Source organism: Pezoporus wallicus, unplaced genomic scaffold (genome assembly GCF_028554395.1).
Source record: "Pezoporus wallicus isolate ANWC-B61680 ecotype Strahan unplaced genomic scaffold, APGP_CSIRO_Pwel_v1 contig_6428, whole genome shotgun sequence".
Lineage (NCBI taxonomy): Eukaryota > Metazoa > Chordata > Aves > Psittaciformes > Psittacidae > Pezoporus > Pezoporus wallicus.
This window is the reverse complement of record NW_026639269.1, coordinates 2178504-2198523: the sequence shown is the minus strand read 5'-3', so window position 1 is coordinate 2198523 and position 20020 is coordinate 2178504. Positions and strand designations below refer to the sequence as shown.

The following is a 20020-nucleotide window of genomic DNA, read 5'->3' as shown; positions in this document are numbered from 1 at the left end:
AAAGCAATTCCTGAAATCCTTGTGAGGTAGAATATTTTGGCAGGAAAAATGTTGCCTATGTGGCTTCAGCTGGGAACTGAGTCTTTCTACATGTTACTCTCAGCTTAAAAAAGATATCCACTGTTTATCAGACACTCTACAGATAATGTAGAAAGCTTCTGAGTGGAATGACTATTGTATTTATCTATTCTCTCCCCCTGAATTCAGAAGATTGCTCTAGCTTTTATGAACAAACAAAAAAAATGTAGCCTCTTTCTCATCTGCTTGGACTGCTGCAATTAATGAGCTAAGACAAGCATTGCCACAACTGCAATTCATTATTATCGTTTCAGTCTGTGTTCAAATTATATTTAAAATAGTTGACAAAGTATTGTTGGGAGAGTAAAAAAAGATTGCTCAACACACCCCTGTTCTACAAATTTCCTTCTGTATAGAAACATCATTTTCCATATAGGCATGTAAATAATTTTACTTTCTTTCATACTAGACTGCAGCTGGTACTAGATTATTATTATTATTGTATTAGATACATAAGCAAACAAGATCAATAGTGAATAATAATTTTTTTTCTGAAATAACCTCTCACTTTCGCCTGAAACAAAACAAAATGGAAACAAAAGAGCCCAATCTGTAACAAAATATTTTTATTTTTATATGACTGTAAAATTAGTCAACACTTTGTTTATTTGGTTAGGTCCACTGCTCTAGAAGACAGCACAGGCATCAGATTTTGTATGTAACTCTCACAAGAATTCAAAGGAAGTCTTTTTTGACTTACTATAGACCTAACTACAGTGGGTCTGGCAAAACTTACTTTAAAGTGTAAATTAATTCCATCCCAAGGGTCTAAGTTTTGCAGCCCTTTCTCATGTTAGAAAGCCAACCATGAGTAATTCAGCAAAAACTGGGGTTTTTTTGGTTTTATTTTCCAAAACAATAACATACTAACCATCTAAATTTCTACTTAGGCTTCTAAACAACTAACATTTTTAAGTCTTACAACTATCACAAATTTTATAAATCCAGCCTTTAGACTGTTAGTCTATTTGAGTAAAATAAAATCAGTGAAAAGTATTGCATATTTATTGAATAGTGTGCAGCTTCATACATTCCATCAGAAATCCCAAAAGTATGTCAGGAAAGTCTTTCAGTGATTTCTGGCTTGTGCTGCAGATCAGCAATCCTTGGGCTGTCTGAACAACATGGTTCTTTAAGAAAGCTGGTTTAAATTCTCTCCAGGAAGAGCTGATCCTTATTTGGATATCAATGTAAAAGACTCAGAGCTATGCATTCTCTCTAAAACTGTGTAGGAATGTCTCAGTGGTGAAGACAGGAATGCAGTTAATGAAGTAAGAGAAAAACACACTGCCAGAAGGACCCTTTGGTGCTCTGTCCTGTTTTTTCCTGTTGCCTCACCCTGTCAATCATGTCTGAGAAGAAGACAGCACAAGCTGTTTCTTGCACACATGTACAAGCCTCATAACTGATGGTTTTGAGGCAACTCTTATAGAAAGTCACAGTGGAAGAGGACACTTCATTACTGAAGTCTCTTGTGTTACTTTATAGTAAGAGAAGGAAGTTCCATGTTAACCTGACACAGATGAGTAATCGTCTTGATACCATTTCCCAGATGAATAATCTTCTCAGAAAAAAATGCTAAACATCATCAGTTGTGGTTCGGACAGCCCAGTCAGGATGAGTCAGGCTGTAGGAGCACCTCAAGCTTCAGAGAAGCCGGAAATCTGCCGCTGATTAAAGGTAGAAGCCTCCTCCAAAACACACTAGAAAAAAAGCTACTAGCTTGTTTGCAAAAGCCTGTCCATCATTAAGGTCAGACAGCCCTTGCAGTGCTTTTTACCCACATGGTTATATCAGCACCTGAAAAAGACTTGTGTCTCGTTGATACAGTCACGCCAAACATCCTCCTTGTATGAACACAGGTTATGTTGACAGAGAAGGGTGGCTGGCAAGCTGTATCATTTGGAGATGAGGTCTAGTTACGCTGACAGTAAACCCATTTTGTTGACATGTTAGGTTTGACCTAAGGCACTCTGCTACCACCACACCAATCCCACAGAAGTGCTGTAGTATAGACTGCAATGTAATGTCATCCTGTGTACAATACAGTTCCTCTGCTTTAATACGAGTTCAGAAACAAGTATGGACTCATCTCCTCAAAATGGTTAGCTCATTTTCCTAGGATTTAATACTGATCCATTTCTGTAAGGAAACTCCTTATTATATTGCCTATATTTACCATGAAGGTGATGTGCATAATTCTTATGCAAATTATGTATTTAAGAAAAATGTGACAAAATATTCTTATGACGCTTTTTCATAGTCACTGGTTTTAGTCTAGTATAGCATAGTCTTACAAATTATTTTCCTCTTTAGTCAGGAAAAAATCACTGTCAGCAAGCAAGTTGCTTAATGTTGTTTACAACATCTCTTCCTAAGGTCAAAATTAACATATGTAATAATCATTTTAAGGAGTGACACTGTGATGCACCAAGCATGAAAGAGGTCAGGAGTAAGTCCACTAATCCTTATCCTTTTGTATCTCCAAATACTCAAGTAGAATCTAGGTTTCAACTGGCTCAGCCTCCATGAATTTCTGGGCTAGTATATACAAAGAAATATATATATCAAATGGGCTCTTTCATCAGGTGAACGAGTGCAGAAACACTTTGGAGGACCTTGTAGGAGTTGGTTTCCTACTGCACCGAGTGTTCAGGTAGCCCACAGAAATCAGTGCCTGAACTTAAGCACTGAAGTTTGGTGCTTAGTTAGCTGGTATGAATACTCCCACCTCCAATAGTTCGTTTGTTTTCCCACAAAAGTTTGCTGAAATTCCCATAGATTTTGCTTAGAGATGTACTGGGTAATGTGATTTGCTGAAAAACTTGTTTATTCTTTACAGGTTTCTAGTTTTCATGTGTAACTTTTTCCTGTGTCCTTTGAATATTCTCATAAGACCACACATCTCCACTACTATATAACAAAGAGGCCTGTTTAATATAACTGTATTTTTGTGAGTTGTTTAGCAGAAGTATGTTAGCCTGTTTACAGTGTTTGCCTACTGTAAGCATGTTTTAAATACCTGACTTTATCTTAGAAGTCCTTTAAACTTTTCTATGCATCTGCAGACAGAACACTGTCTTTTAGATTTAATTGCTGTTTCCTGAAGCAACCAACACGTATCACTGTATCAACTGTTATGGTTGTTGCTGTTGAGGTTGTGCTGATCAACTAAACAAACTTTTCAGCTGCCAAATTTGACAGTGACACATCCGTAACACCCTCTTTATGACATACAAGCACTACAAATGCACCAGAGAGCCAATATGCTATGTGCTCAACCTTTTTCCAAAGCTGGGGAAGAATCATACATAATTTTTCCTCCACAGCTGTATTCAAAGGAGGCATGCCTCTTAAAATGGCATTTTACAAAGCAGCACCACCAGCTAAGACAGGTGTTAGAAAGGGACTGGATCGCATGCAGCTAGTCAGCTAGGCACAAAAAGCAGGGCAACTAGCAGGAAACAGCCTTTCTTCATGGCATTTCAAGACCTTGTGGCAAATCTGAGCTAGTATTCACAATAGAGCTAACCCTGTTTTTGTGGTTTCCCTTACACTGGATACATTGGTAGCTAAGGAGCTGCAGTTTAAAAAGATCAGGGAGGGTCTTAGGCAAGTCAGGCTCCAGCCCTGCTACATACAAAAGCAAAAAACATGGAATCTCCCTCTGAAAGGGACAAAGAGAGTTAGAAGTAACTAATTTTCCTCTTCCTTGAGCACAGAGTCATCCTAGACTGTAAACTGCAGGATGAAATGCCTAGTGATAACTCTATTATGGCAACAAATTATATGTTTTATCTAAATAAACAAGAGACATTGTAAAAAGACATTGTCCTTCCCTTCCCCACCCTTTTCAGTCCACTTCTATTGCACACGTTTACATGTACGTTTCAGCCACTGAAGTGTTTATGGATGCACTCAAGCTAGAGCCTGTCCTACTGATTTAAAGCCCACAGAGTCATGCAGAACCCAATTTATTTCAGGGAAAAAAAAAAAGGGGGAGGGTGAGTACTTCCTATTAATACTTCTGAAACATTGTCACATCTGTTTAAAGAGCTAACATGGCCCAGGGACAAACAGATATACATGCTAATACATTTTTGCATGTTTGGTTTGGGGTTTTTTTGCCTTTTAAATTGACACTGGAAAGCAAAAGGTGGTTTGTACATACAGTGCCTTATCGCTAAGGTGTAAGCTGGGTGTGCCTTAGGAAACTCAAGATGCAGTGACCCTAAGTGTAGACAAGTACACTTAGACAAGTGTCCACATTTCTTATAATTAGTCATTAGTCAGAAATGAAGGTAAGGTACACATGCAGAATCTATTTCCTTGTTGCTTAATTATTATTTTTTTTTTCTGAGCTCTCTTTAACACTTTCTGACTGATTTCTGCAAGGAAAGCTCCCTATGATGCAAGAGAAACCTTAGGATATATCCTGAAGTTGGACAGAATAGTATCACTTGATGTATATTCAACTAAAGTCAAAGAAAAGCTGTGCTAATTAGCTATGAATTTCTCATGGACTGGTCAACATTACAGTAAAATGAAAATTACGCTTCATTAATCCCTCCCATTAATCCCTCATCCTTGAAAATTAGGTTAAAAACACTGATGCATCTGGTATCAACAGACCCACCTCAGTAGGCAAAAACCTTTGTGTTTGAACTGTTAGCAGTCAGATTTTTTTTTTTGAGAGAGGGGGAAAAAAAAGCCTGTAGTAAAACACAACTAGATTATTATTGACACTTCCCTCCCTCCCCCAATAACATTTTTCATGTTTACCTTTCTTGCATCTCTTATCATCTTCCGAATAGTTTCCTTTATGGTGTAAGGCTGCGCTCGTGGTGGATGGAAAAGCAGATCAATATTTGTGCCACCAGAAATTCCAGGCATTAGGTAGGGCCAACCTAAGTCAAGATTTGGAGCTTCCACATCTGATTCAATGGGCCAGTAGGTTCCCGAGGAAGAGGTGTCATCAATAGCGTGGTTAGAGGAATAAACTGTGTTTTGGGGAAGTTTGTGAACATTATTCAAAATATAATCAATTTCCTCATCTGCTAGGAACTCTGAGCATCTCTCTTTGGAAAGAAATTCTTTGTAGGCTTCCAAACCTCCTTCAATCAGAGCATCAATAGCTACTCGGTACCATTCCTTGTAATGAGGTTCAATATAGTTGTCTGATCTGCATTCATCATGTAAGGACGATAGCAAAGATGAAGTTTCCATTTTCAGATATATTTTGTATGAAGTCTTTTAAACATCCGTTCATGAGCTGATGAAATTTATCTGTAAAGAGAAAAAAGAAAACAATCTGAATATTTGTAGAGATGTATGATGCACACAGATACTATTCAAAATGCTTTTCTGGTAATGTTGCTCCAAGTATTTCTAGCACCTTCCAAGAAATTTAAAACGTTTTGAAAAGGCTCAGGGATTAATACTGCCAAATGAATATTAAAGATCTAGATAAAGAGATGTTTCTGCATAAGGCAAAACAAAACATAATTAAAAGTGATTTGATGTTCTTACGTTAAAAGCTACAGCAGAGCAAGTAACACACTGAAGATCTGTACCACTAACACAAATACATACCTAATGCATGGTCCAATATGCTACCATAGGTTATGCTTCAAAACTCTTTATAACAACTGACAGAGTGGTGTTCAAATAAACACTTCAGAAACCAATTACATTTCCTACTTTTTGATGCATTACTTTTTCTCTGCAATGCATTCCTGTTTTCTGTCATCTTTGAAACCATAGTCATTCAGGTCCTTCACCTTATTATCTGTTCTCCCATGCTGATCTAATCCATTTGCTCCTCCCAAGCAGAACCAGCCTACCTCATTTCAGTGAGTTATGAGGAACTCCAGAAAGATTTATCCTCCCACATCTGGGATCAACCTCTGAATCAGCAATCTCATGTCTAGTTTCCACCCTGCTTATTCCTTCTGCCAAAAGGAGCGGCTGCTTTAATCTTACCTTATTTCTTTTTTTTTCCAAAACATTAATAATAAGTAAATTGTCTACTGACAAACTTATAAATCCATTCTTACTATTTTTTAAATTTCATTTAACAAGGACTGATAGGGTTGGTTCATGCTGCAACAATTTGGGATTTAAGATACAGAGAGGACAAATGGCCAGCTTCTCTTCCTTCATGTTTGTGCAACCTCATGGGACTTCTCTAACACCTAAACTACAATGAATTTCTGCACTGGACAGGTAAGCCACAAAAGAACCCCACAAAGGCGTGGGGGAGGAGGGGAGGCTTCATGAGCGTGGCACGTGCCTGGCCATGTACAATAGAAAGATGATACATGGTAGTAGTGTTTAATCTTTCAGGACTAGAGCATGAAGCTTAGGAGAATGCAGAAGTAGGAAGAAGTCCAACAAAGACAGAATAATTACAAAAAGCATACATGACTTATGGCTTGCAAGTTAACACTGGGTTTCCCTACAAGCCTAGTTACTGGAATAGCAGTGTAATGGCAAGCAATAATCATTCAGAGTTCTGATTTAGTTTACTGGCATGCAAACGCAACACAATTCTCTCTTCACATCAAGAACTTTCAGAAATTTTGTGAACAGTGCATTTACTTTCCACTGTCTGCTGGGAAGAGTTTAAATCTTCTTGAAAGGAAACACAAATTAGCCACATTAACCTAAAGGAATGAAAAGCAAAATCTCCATACGCTACTGATAATCCAAAATTCAATTATGTGTTCAATTAAACCAAGATTTCTGAGGAACTTGGGAACTCTGAGGTTAAAAAAAGACCAAGAAAGAAAAATCCAGATCTGAGGCTGGCATCAGCATGTCATATGAAATAATTCCATTTGAATCCTGTCTCTCAGCCAAGTAGCAGGGTAGATCTTCCCAGATAGGACTGCTTTCGAGCCTGAGGGAAAGGAGTGTTTCTGGCTGCTTCCAGAGTAGCTCTTTGTGGCAGACTGGAAAGCACAGAGCAAAAAGGGATCCAACTGCTCTCCCCTGGTCGAGAATTACATGTATTCCTGTGACAGATATTCAGGGCTTCATTCTACACTGCTCTCACAGGTGGAAATAGAACATTATAAAATAAGGGTGATACCATTTTACTTTGGCCAAATGCAGATACAGCCTGTGGTGTAATACGACAGAGAACTGAGCACACAGTACAGACAAGACAGACAGATGCAAAGGTCAAAGTCTTATAATGTTGTAAAATTAAAGCATTCATCAGTGTCCCATGGAAGCCAATCATCTGGAAAAGGTTTTCAAGACATTTCAGATGAAGAATGAAAACCATCAAGACTAAAAATGCAGTTACTCAGCAGAGCTGTTCCTAAGAATCTGAACACTAACACAGGTGACTTTACTGAGAACCTAATAGACCCCTCTTGTAGGGCTCTCCAGGACAAGTCAGTCTCAAAACAGTGTAATAAAACAATAAATCTTATTGTGACATTTAAGACTAAATCTGATTTTACAAAGGCAAATGAAAGATATTTCTAAAATCCTTACTACTTTGGAATGATGTGTTTCTAAAATAAGAATCTTGCCACTGATTGCATATATACAGTTGAGAAAGACTTAAGTGTTTACTTCAAAAACTTGTCTAAATCCCCTTTTTCTTCTCCTCACTCTTTCCTTTGAAAATAATATAGGGGAACAAGACTATACTTAATATGTAAAGTTGTTCAATATAAAATATTGAATGTTATGAACAAATAAAAGTCAGCATTAGTATAGTATATTGTTTGACATTTCATTGAAAACAATGAATTAATTAAATGTGGCATAGGTCAAATACAGTAACTTATGCTCAGACTTATGCTGAAAGCAAGGTATAAATATCCTGTAAACTTCAAAAGGTGAGACGTCTAGTGTAGTCTTCCAAACAAGAACAGTTATTTTGCAGTGAACATCTTTGATGTTGATCTTTTGATTTGTAAGTGCAGTTTACAAAAGAAGCTTCAAGCAGTGCACACTTATTTAAGAAAGTAAATGTAAAATCTTGTCAGCACAGAAATAAATCACAGAACAGATGAGATTCTAATTCTGGTTTTTGTCATTAAAGACATCAGCATGCCATACATTCATGAGAAGAAACAAAAGAAAACTCCCAAATAAAAATGGCAGCTTCAGGTATATTTAACAAAAGTTCTAGATGTCTTGACACAGGTATTTTCCTTCTTAGAACGTAAGAACTATGTTGTAGAAAATGTACCTATGGAACCAATACAATTTTGAACAGAGTGGCAGGGGTTGACAAAATTCTGAAATAAACATTTTGGTGTCTTCTTCAACTTCGTATAATGATTCTGCATAATGAACTTGATTCTACTCCTGAGATCAACAATTCTATAAGCAGAATGAGGCACATCTCTGGAGACGTCCAGCGCTTTATCAGGCTTCATATACATGATTACAAATTTTACTAGCATCAGGAAAGCTGCTCTTCATCCTCTGACAAATAACTTTGACTGTTAATCCCAGCCCAGAGTATCAACTATATTCTCTGCTTGGACTTAAAACTTTTTTATTGAGTGCCATTAATGGGTTTAAATAGAATTTAAACTCCAATGCAGCTGATAAAACTGAATCTTTCTGCTGCAGAACACAAATGCTGAATCCTGCACTGCTGTGATCATCTTGTCCTTCTATTAACAACACACTCAGACCTTTCCAGTGCCATTATCAAGAACCCAGCAAGAAGAGAACTTTTCTTTGAAAGAAAGGTCCATGTGCCTTTCTATAGCAAGATCCCAGCTTTCACAAAAGCAGCAGATGACAACTGCCCACTGAAGAAAATGATGCAACATTCTGTGGTGGTTCCAGGAGTACAGTCCTCCAGGCTAGAGCTAGAGACAGGCAACTTCCCTGACTTACTAATATTCACAGGATTTGAAAAACTTCCCATTCAGCAACTTCAGGCTCTAACCCCAGGCTCGCACAAGCCGGTCTTTGGCAAGGCCCTGGCCATGGTGCTCTCCTTCGGATATCCTAACTTTTCCAAAGGGATTGTGATTCCCTTGACAGTTTCTGCATAAAGTTTCAAGTGGTAAGTTAAACCATGGGGACGTCTTGTCACAGTCCCTTCTCTCAGGCATGGCTTTTGGGGACATCCACCTGAGGAGGTCTGACCCACGGCTCTGCTGAGGAGGCTTCCCACCGCTCAAGGGCCTCGTGTGACCGAACAAACAAGTGTTTTATGACAGCCGCCTATCACCAACCTTCGTACGAAGGAATTGTATCAAGAATAAATAATAATTACCTATAGTAAGCAGTGACGGGCAATTATTTCATTATAAACGGAACTACACTATTTTCCGTGGATGCAAAGGGCATCAGATTCAAGTGAAAAACAACGCCCCAAGCGCTCCTGCTTCTTTTTCTTTACTGTCCAGAAAGTTAACTTTCCGAGCAAAGCGGAGGCAACCAGCCCCGCGCTGGCTTCGCAGCGGGCACGTCTTACCCTGAGGACCGCATGCCCGTGGTACCCCCGCCGGGCCCTTCCCCTTCTCCCGTCAGCGCCGCACGCCGCTCGGCGCCGGCTCGCCTCAGGTGGCCGCGGCCGGAGCCGCGCCGCCGCACCCTCAACTTCGCGATCCCCGCGCCCCTGTTTCAAACGCCCCGCGGCGTCGAGCAGGCCGCTGGAGGGGCGGAGAGGAGAGAGGGGGGCGGCCGCCCCACACGCCCGCCTGCAGCCGGGTCAGACCGTGCCCGTGCCGCTGCCTCTTCCCGTCCAGGAGGAGGCGGAGGGCAGACCCACTTACCGCGCCGGTGCCCCGCTGTGGGGTCTCGCCTCCGGAGCGGCGGGGCGGTTCGACCCGGCTGCTGCGATCGCGGCGGCGGCGAGTCAAGGCGGCGCTGGGCTCATCGCAGGTACTTCCCGTCGCTCTCAGGCGCGGTGGGTGTGGAAACCAGTTACAACATGTCAGGACGGTGTCGCACCAAACCCGCCGCCGCTGGAGCGGGGCAAGGGCTTGTCTGAACTGGGGAAGCCCGGCCCTCGCGCGGAGCGAAGGGCAGCGCCTTCCCAGCGCCGCGGCGCGGCCCCCCGCCCCATTCCACCCCACCCCATCCCATCCCGGCCCATCCCTGCCCTCCGGGCCGGACGCAGGCGCCCGCGGTCCCGCGGGGCAGGGACTGTCCCTGGCCGGCAACACGGGTAGCCCCGGAGGGGCCCTGGGAGCGCGGTGCTTGTGTGCGTGGGGGATAAAGCTGAAACAAACGTTGGCTTGGATTACAATATAAACCCGTCAGCCTGGAGTCACGGTTTCCAGGTTAACTCCCTGGGAGCAAGTCACGGCAAGGGAGCGGTGCACGTTTGAGACCTTTAAATCGGGTTATGTGGGTGAGCCCCCTTTCCACAGCTCAGTTACTTTAAAATTATCTTTTGCTCGTTTTTTCTCAAGTTGGAGAAACGAACCTGAAGGCAGAACCCCCCCATCCAGGCTGCAGTGCCAGCATCATCTTCCTCAGCTGCCCAAAGGCTGGAGATGCCAATTTGGCAATCCTATGTTGGGAAACCCTTGAGAGCTTTTCTGAAGGCGCTTCCAGAACACAGTCATCTTTGTAGTAGGATCATGCAACTGCCAATGCATCAGTATGTCGCATATATGCATGATTTAAGCACACCGAGGTGTAAGAACACGAGTTTTCTTTGTCATTTTAAATTAATGGCAACAGATGGAAACTTTTTATAGGTTTTGCCCATAACCTGTAGTGTTTTGTCACCCTGTAGTGAATAACTGCAGGCAGCTTTTTCACGAGCCATTTAAGACAGTGCAGTGTAACCCTGACAATTACACTTTATTGGCAATAGTTTGTCTGGTCTGGGTTTAAGCACTAACTTTTTTTCTAACCTTTACTGCCGGATAGCAAGTGCAGGTTATATCCTATTCTGAAGGTAATAATGTTCTACTGTGACTTTTTGAAGAGGATTCTTTGAGGGAAAAGAAAAAAAAGTAATATCTATACAACAATATATAAATGTATAAATCTTGTAGCCACCAGGCAACACTTTTTCTGTACAGTTAATTCAGGTAGTGTAGTGCAAAAGAAGAAATAGTTGATGTCAGTATACTCATGGACTACTCTCTGCAGACCTAAGATCTCCTGGTTTATATGGTTAGAATCTTCTCACACCCAAAAAAGAATTTCCCTGGGTTTGATGAACCATGAAGAGGAAAAACTGCTGTAAAAACAAACACACTGTAAAAGTTTACTTAGTATTTTATAGTGAGTTAGAACGCAGCACTTTTTATTCCGTAAAATGTGTGGTCCGAAAGGAGAATGTGTTTCTGTGGAAACTTGTCCATCAAGAGGTGGGGCCATGTAAATTTTTAGAAGAACAGATCTATTTTCTATAATTATTTTTGAAAGGGTAGGAAGGCAGATGGATGGTCACAAAAGCACTTTTAGCCTTGACTGAATCAGTTGGACTTTCATTCCATAAAATTTACAAGTACTACTGGGTCTTTCTTTTAGAGAAATCCGTGGTTGAGTACCAGCTTAGCACAAACAAAAAGGTATAATGAGATCAGTTACAGCTGTCTAAATAAGGAAATCTTCATGGAAAAGGGACCTAGAGTTTTCTTTCTGCATTAGTATCTGTACAATAAGTTGTTTGATCTGTGCCTTTACAGGGCTCAGCTCAGTGGGAAACCAATCAAATACTGAGATCTTCAGCAACACACATGCACACATGCAATACAAATGAACAATACAGTATAAAACACTGACAATCATATTGGTAGTAATAAGGCACTATTATTGCTGTTGTTACTGAAGAGAAAAATGCACTCTCTAAATAGCCAGTACACCATACCAACTTTAAAATTAATAGGTAAACAGAACGATGAGAAGAGATGTAGAAAACTTAAACAGATCTTTTTAAATACTGAGAAAGCCCTTGCATAAAATATATAAAGAGGAGATGGCAAATGATGCTGGAGATTCTTCCACACAGTTGGGGGTTGCCTGAGTTTATCAATTGAAGCCCTCCAGTAGCTATACCAGACCAGACATTTCATAAAACCTAGCTTGGATAACATGTTTTGGAAACCAGCTACCCGCAGCCATCTGTCAAAATAAAGTACATTTTTATTCAGCAGGTAATAAACTTCCAGGTCATAAACTTCCAGATCTTACAGCCACAAGAGGCAATGGAGGCAGATGGTATGAGCAAGCTCAACAAGCTGTAAAACAAATTCTTAAACAATACATATAAAACTGGATTATAAAAGGATGAGGCAGGGATATACCGTTTAGTATCCTTACTCCTAGAGTTGTGGAGCTGCAGCAGTTTGAGGGGAATGGACTGCAGAAACTGGCCAGGCTCTCATTTGCTTAAACAGCCCTTCCTTTTGCTGTTGGAAATGTAACACTGGGCAAGCCCAGTTGAAGCATCATAAAGATTGGAATAGTTTTATTGGAATCCCACCAATTCGTGAAGCCTCAAAACTACAGAAGAGGAAAAAAAAAGAAAAGGTTATTCTAGACCCAGCTTGTTCATGGGAAAAAAATAATTAACTCCGTATGTTTGATACTACCATGTTGAGAATGTAATCAGGAAGAACAATTATTGTCTTAAGTGACCTGAGTACTCAGATTATGGTGCTGTTGGATTGTCATCTCTGACTTCTATCAGCTCCCATTTGTCAGTTCTGAGACTTTTTAGTATTGACTTTGACATTTGCCATGTACAGGTCTAGCAGAATGCAAGCAGAACACAAAAGATTGTTATCACATATACGGTGACACTAGTCAGAAAACATAGAATCATAGAATAGTTAGGGTTGGAAAGGACCTTAAGATCATCTAATTCCAACTCCCCCCACAATGGGTAGGGACACCTCACACGAAACCAAGGCACCCAAGCCTTCATCCAATCTGGCCTTGACCACTGCCAGGGATGGAGCATTCACAACCTCCCTGGGCAGCCCATTCCAGTGCCTCAGCACCCTAACAGGAAAGAATTTTCTCCTTATATCCAATCTAAACTTCCCCTGTTTAAGTATTAACCTGTTACCCCTTGTCCTATCACTACAGTCCCTAATGAAGAGTCCCTCTCCAGCATCCTTATAGGCCCCCTTCAGATACTGGAAGGCTGCTATGATGTCTCCACACAGCCTTCTCTTCTCCAGCCTGAACAGCCCCAACTTTCTCAGCTTGTCTTCATACAGGAGGTGCTCCAGTCCCCTGATCATCCTCGTAGCCCTTCTCTGGACTTGTTCCAACATTTCCATGTCTTTTTTTATGTTGAGGACACCAGAACTGCACACAATACTCCAGGTGAGGCCCCACGAGAGGAGAGTAGAGGGGCAGGATCACCTCCTTCGACCTGCTGGTCATGCTCCTTTTGGTGCAGCCCAGGATGCGGTTGGCTTTCTGGGCTGCAAGGGCACACCGCTGGCTCATGTTCCTTTTCTCGTCGACCAGCACCCCCAAGTCCTTCTCCACAGGGCTGCTCTGAATCTCTTCTCTGCCCAACCTGTAGCTGTGCCTGGGATTGCTCTGATCCAGGTGTAGGACCTTGCACTTGACATGGTTAAACTTCATGAGGTTGGCATCAGCCCACCTCACAAGTGTGTTGAGGTCCCTCTGGATGGCATTCCTTCCCTCCAGTGTATCAACCAAACCACACAGCTTGGTGTCATCAGCAAACTTGCTGAGGGCGCACTCAATCCCACTGTCCATGTCAGCAATGAAGATGTTGAACGTGACCGGTCCCAACACCAATCCCTGAGGGACACCACTCGTTACTGGTCTCCAGCTGGATATTGAGCCATTGACCACAACTCTTTGTGTGCGGCCATCCAGCCAGTTCTTTATCCAGCGAGTGGTCCATCCATCAAATTGATGTTTCTCCAATTTAGAGACAAGGATGTCGTGAGGGACAGTGTCGAGCGCTTTGCACAAGTTCAGGTAGATGACATCAACTGCTCTACCCCTGTCCATCAGTTCTGTAGCCCCATCATAGAAGGCCACCAAATTGGTCAGGCAGGATTTCCCCTTAGTGAAGCCATGCTGGCTGTCACCAAACGCCTTGTTGTTTTTCATGTGCCTTAGCATGCCTTCCAGGAGAATCTGCTCCAAGATTTTGCCAGGCACAGAGGTGAGACTGCCTGGTCTGTAATTCCCCGGGTCATCCATTTTCCCCTTCCTGAAAATGGGGGTTATATTTCCTTTTTTCCAGGTGATGTTGGGGACTTCACCTGACTGCCATGATTTTTCAAATATGATGGCCAGTGGCTTAGCAACTTCATTTGGCAGCTCCTTCAGGACCCGCGGATGGATCTCATCAGGTCCCATGGACTTGTGCACGTTCAGGTTTTTAAGATGGTCTTGAACCAGATCCTCTCCTACAGTGGGCCCAAGGTCTTCATTTTCAGTCCCTGCATCTGCCTTCCAAGACTTGGGTGGTGCAGTCAGTGCCTTTGCCAGAGAGGGCAGAGGCAAAGAAGTCATTCAGAACCTCGGCCTTTTCTAAATCCTGTGTAGGCAGTTCTCCTGAGAGCTTCCTGAGGGGGCCTACCTTCTCCCTAGTCTGTTTTTTATTCGCGACGAACCTATAGAATCCGTTCCTGTTTTCCTTAGCATCCCTAGCCAAGTTTAATTCTAACTGGGCCTTAGCTTTCCTAACCTGGTCCCTAGCTTCCCGGACAACATCCCTGTACTCTTCCCATGCCACCTGTTCTTGCTTCCACTTATTATAAGCCTCTTTTTTCATTTGAATTTTCCTCAGCAGCTCCTTATCCATCCAAGGAGGTCTCCTGGCCCTCCTGCTGCACTTCCTTCTAGTTGGGATGCAACACTCCTGAGCTTGTAGCAGGTGATCCTTGAATATAAACCAACATCCTTGGGCCCCCTGCCCTCTAGGGCTGTATCCCATGGAACCTTCCGAAGTAGGTTCCTGAAGAGGCCAAAGTCTGCTCTTTTGAAGTCCAGGGCAGTGAGCTTGCTGCACGCTCTTCTCACTATCCTTAGGATCTCAAATTCAAGCATCTCGTGATCACTGCATCCAAGGCTGCCCTGGAGAGTCACATTTCCAATGAGCCCTTCCCTGTTGGTGAGCATGAGGTCAAGCATGGCACCTCTCCTTGTCGGCTCCTCTATTACTTGCAGAAGGAAGTTGTCTTCCACACAATCGAGGAACCTCCTGGATTGCTTGTGCCAGGCCATACCATCACTCCAACAGATGTCAGGGTGGTTGAAGTCACCCATGAGAACAAGGGCCTGTGAGCGTGAGGCTTTTCCTATCTTCCTATAGAGTGCTTCATCTGCAGGTTCTTTTTGATCAGGCGGTCTGTAACAGATCCCCACAGTAATGTCTCCCATAGCTATATTCCCTTTAACCCTGACCCACAAACTCTCTGTGGACTGCTCACCTGTCCCCAGACAGAGTTCCATACTCTCCAGCCTATCCCTAACATAAAGGGCAACTCCCCCTCCCCGCCTGCCAGGCCTGTCTTTTCTAAAGAGCCTGTAATCTTCCATTCCAACACTCCAGTCATAGGAGCCATCCCACCATGTTTCTGTGATGCCTATTATATCATATCCCTGTAGACATACACACATCTTTAATTCCTCTCGTTTGTTCCCCATGCTACGGGCATTTGTATAGAGGCATCTGAGCCAAGCTCCAAATGAAGCCGGCTCATTGGCTGGAGCGGCTGGAAGATATCTACATTGCTCCGAGCATTTATTATAGGTGCTGGCAACTGACTGGGTGTGTTGGGATGGAATGATGCCCTCCTCCCCCAGCACATCTAGTTTAAAGCCTCCTTGACCATTCTGACAAGCCTCCTACCAAAACTGCTCTTCCCCTTTAGACCAGCTCCACCAGCCCCCACTAGACCTGGCCTACAAACTTGGGTCCTGTGTTCAAGACACCCAAACCCCTGACTATGACATCACCCTTTTAACCATTTATTAACCTGGCTAATCCTCCTAGCTTTTTTAAGGTCTTCCCCTGTATCCTGGAGAATTGACGAAGAGACTATCTGAGCTCCAGAGCCCCTAACCGCCTCTCCCAGGGCTCTGTAGTCTTTCTTTATGTTCCCTAGGGTACTACTATCTATATCCCTAGCACCCACATGTATCACCAGGAGTGGGTAATAGTCTGTGGGACTTACTAGAGCAGGCAGCCTCTCTGCCACATCCCTGATCCGTGCCCCCGGTAGGCAACACATCTCCTTTGAGACCGGGTCAGGCCGACAGATGAGTGCTTCTGTCCCTTTCAAGGTACAGTCCCCTACTACTATGACCCGCTGCTTTTTCCTGGCAGCACCAGTAGAGATCTTTACCAGTGCATCAGCCGGCTGTTTCTGGCTCAAGTGTGTTTCCTCATTAGCCCCCTGCAGGACAACAAAGCGGTTCTTGCGGACAACAGATTTAGGAGGAAGCCCCTTGCTTTTAACTGTTCTCTTCCTCCTTTTTTTGTTGTTTTTTTTTGTCACTAATTCCCAGCTTCCCGGGTTAACGGCCACCTTCTTTCCTTCATGAGCTGGAGGTGAAGCTTGAGGCCCCTGCACAGTTTGGGCCTGGAGCAGGCATTCCTCCTTCCTCTCAGCTTCCCTGACATCTTGCAGTCTATTAACAGCATCCCGCAGCTCAGCCACCTGCTGCAGGAGGACCTCCACCAGGGAGCACCGAGTGCAGCCCTGCCCGTTGTGCACCCTCCCCTCACCAGACCAGTGCAGGCACTCGCTACACCCTGAGCTCTGCACTGCAGCTTCCCCTCTCATCGGCTCTGTCTGGGTGCCTACACTGGCCACCGCCAGAGCTGGTCATACGACGAGTGCTCACCATCCCGCTCACCTGCCCACGTGAACTGCCACCCAAACTGCCTCTACCCGCCCTGTTTGCCCACTCTGCTCGCTCTGTGCCCCTGGGGAAGGATGGCTGCACAGGTAGCAGCAAGTAGCCCAGTTTCTCTGTTTTCTTCATGGCTTGTCAAGTTTTTTAGTCACACAGGTAGGTAGCTTCTTCAGGCTTACCTAAATATTCATATTTTCTGAGGTCTTTGGAGATTTTACATGTCCTTGTGATTCAGGCTCTGTCTTAGAAGTCTTTTTGCCCAGATGATATTCATGTAGTTGTTGTAATTTCCAAAATACTCCTGTCATACTCTTGGCTGACTCTTGTCATTATTTTTTCCTTTGTCACTTGCCTTTACTTGAACATCCACTTTTGCCTTACTTTGGAAATGGTAGTCATTGTACTACTACAAGCAGGTAGTAATAAAAAATTGATCAGAAAATAAAAGAAAAATAGCCCCAGTAACATCCTTCCCCCCCCTTTAGTTGGAAAACTCACATTTTGCTCTCCATCTGCTCGCTTTCCCAGAAAACTAAACTTTCTGAAGTATCTTTCTTAATGGGCTTAACCTGTCCTTATCATCACGTCCTCCCAAGGGCTGTTGCATTGCTGGAGTTTGAATGACAAAATCTTAACCATATTTTTTTGTGATCCAGTTTTGGGGCTTAAGGCTTTAGAGATTAGGGATGAATACTCTTATCTCTTGAAGACAGGCATACTTTGGGGTAATGCAGAGATCAATACTGAAAATTTTATACTAATTTAAAGTATAAATTTATATTTATTAATTTTATTTATATTACAATTTAATTTTTAGTAAAAAAAATTTATATATTCGTATACTACAAATATATAATGTCTATAAATTTTATACTAAAAAAAAACTAGTGAGATTTTTTTATAGTATACATTTTTAATACTAGAGGAACTATTATATACAACTATGCATTGTGTATAAGTAAGAATCAAATTATTAAAAACTAGCCTTAAATCTGGGATACCCAGTTGGACCAAAATCTTGAATAAATCCAAGTCCCATCTGCTGTTGATACAGTAGTAATAGAAAACACCTCTTCCTGTTTGTGCTGTTTGTACTCAGTGGAACGGCAAGCTGTCTGTTGGTGTTTGATCTTAATGTTTTAATGAACTGTAGATCCAATTCCTGCATTAGGCTATGGCCAGGAACCTCGAACAAGTACATGAGGTTTGTGTAGACTCCTACAACATAGCCATAAGGATTTTCAAGTCAAAAGGAGAATTCACAGCTCCCAGGTTGTTTCTGACTGAGAAAAAAGGTGAGACCTGTAAATAAATGCATAGAAAGAGAAAAATGAAACAGGGCTAGAGGGAACAAATTGTTGCTCAATTTGCACATGGTTTATTTTCAAAGCTATAACCACTTTGAAAGGCCTATGTTGGCACTGACAAGGATCCACTTTTGGCCTAATATTCAGCTCCCTGCTTGGAGGTGAGGTTGGCAAAAGGATGAAAGGTCTTTGTCTCCTTCCAATCCCAGAAGTGCCTGAAGATAGTTTTCTTCCCAGGGATGGTTATAGTGGATGCTTCAGTGGAACATTGGAGCCTTCAGTGTTACCCTAGTGTTCACTTGAGTACTTGCGGTCCTGATAAGCTTTATGAGCCCAAGACCGTCTTTCTTTTAACCATTTTCTAATGCTAAAATCTGGGAAGAATTAAAGGTTTCACAATGCTTTTGGGAGGTCTCTGGCTGTCAGTAGTAATACTGGCAGAAGCAGAAGGGAAAAATAAACCAGGGAATAGAGCAGCCTATATGAAATCATAAAATCACATAAAAGTCTCAACAGCATAGAAAGCTGGTTATATTAATATTCCAAAGTATCAACATCACAAGTCTGAATGCAGCTGCTAGAAATGGCAGGATATTCTTTTCTAGGTAGATTCATAAACAATGGCAGGGGGGTTGGAACTTGATGATCTCAAGGTCCTTTCCAACCCTAACTATTCTATGATTCTATGTTTCAAGTACAGAAGAGAAAGAACTAACAAATGCAGAAGTTGCTACGCCAGGTCCATCTAATTCAACATCATGTCTTATGCTGAGTGGTTAGAACTAAATATGTGGGCAGGTTTTTAGTCTCCATCTTCAGCTGCCAGCTTTTTCAGAGAGGCATATGTGAGTTGGGGATGATGGACAAAGTGCGTTGAAATCCCAAAAGTAATTGAAATCCCAAGTGAAGAAAATAGAGTCACTTGTTTCAATATGTTTCTAAAAACTCTTGCTGTAAGGTTGTGGGAGGAAGGAAATGCATTGTGATGGCACTTAGGCAGTGCTCTCTGTGACTATGAGACAACAGGGTGCAACAATCACAAGTTGCAGCAAGGAAAATTCTGATTGGACACCGGAAGAATTCCTCTCTGTGAGGGTGGTTAAGCACTGGGATGTGCTTCCCGGACAGCCTGTGGGATCCGCCTCCATGGAGATTTTCAAAACATGACTGCGCAAGGTCTCAGCCATCCTCTTAAGTTTTCAGTTAGATAGTCTTGAAGCAGGAGGTTGGACTAGATGACTTCCAGAAACCATTTCCAATCTAATTTTTCCATGATACTGTAATTCTATATTTATTCTCCTTCCTGTTACAGATGTAATTCTTACAGATTTTGCTCCATACCTAGAATGGTAAAGTCCTAACCAAAGTTTTGCTAAAAGCAATTTTCTTTTATGATTCTGTGTTGTGTGTTATAGTCCCAAGTCTTGAACTAAAATTACATGGTGATAAATAAAATTTTGTTTTCACAACCTTAAGTATTTTGTATTATCAGAAGGTAAGAACACTGTAGAAGTTACCTCTAAGAAACTAAGACTTTTGCTGGTTCATAAGAGAAGCAACCAAGAAATTGTGAAAAGTAAGAGCTTGAGATTATGAAATAATTTTATTACCCGATGGCGTCTACTAACATTATCAGCAATGGAATGGTGAAATTCTCTGGTACTGGAATTGGCATTGGAGTTAAAACAGAAAGAGTAATGGAAACATTTACTCCCAGTGCTGGAGTCTTTAACTAGCTGTTAATGTCCTTAAGGTCTGTCTTGAAACCTATGCAGAAATAGGTATTATTTTTTAAACACAAGCTTAGATCTGAAGCCATAATT

General features: G+C 42.2%; 1 protein-coding gene across 3 annotated transcripts in view; it reads right to left on the bottom strand.

The window, feature by feature from the left end:
• FAM83B (family with sequence similarity 83 member B) overlaps positions 1 to 10130 on the bottom strand; it is a 51565-nt gene extending 41435 nt beyond the window's left edge. Inside the window, exons 1-2 of one of the 3 annotated variants that reach the window (XM_057414017.1) lie at positions 9840 to 10130; positions 4861 to 5364 (exon numbers count right to left, since the gene is read on the bottom strand). In XM_057414017.1, the coding sequence (XP_057270000.1) occupies positions 4861 to 5304 (444 nt within the window). In that variant the 5' untranslated portion in view covers positions 5305 to 5364; positions 9840 to 10130. Of the gene's footprint in view, positions 1 to 4860; positions 5365 to 9337; positions 9462 to 9839 lie in introns of those variants that run through there. The other 2 variants (XM_057414018.1, XM_057414019.1) reach the window with 2 other exon arrangements.
• Positions 10131 to 20020: the final 9890 nt, after the last annotated feature.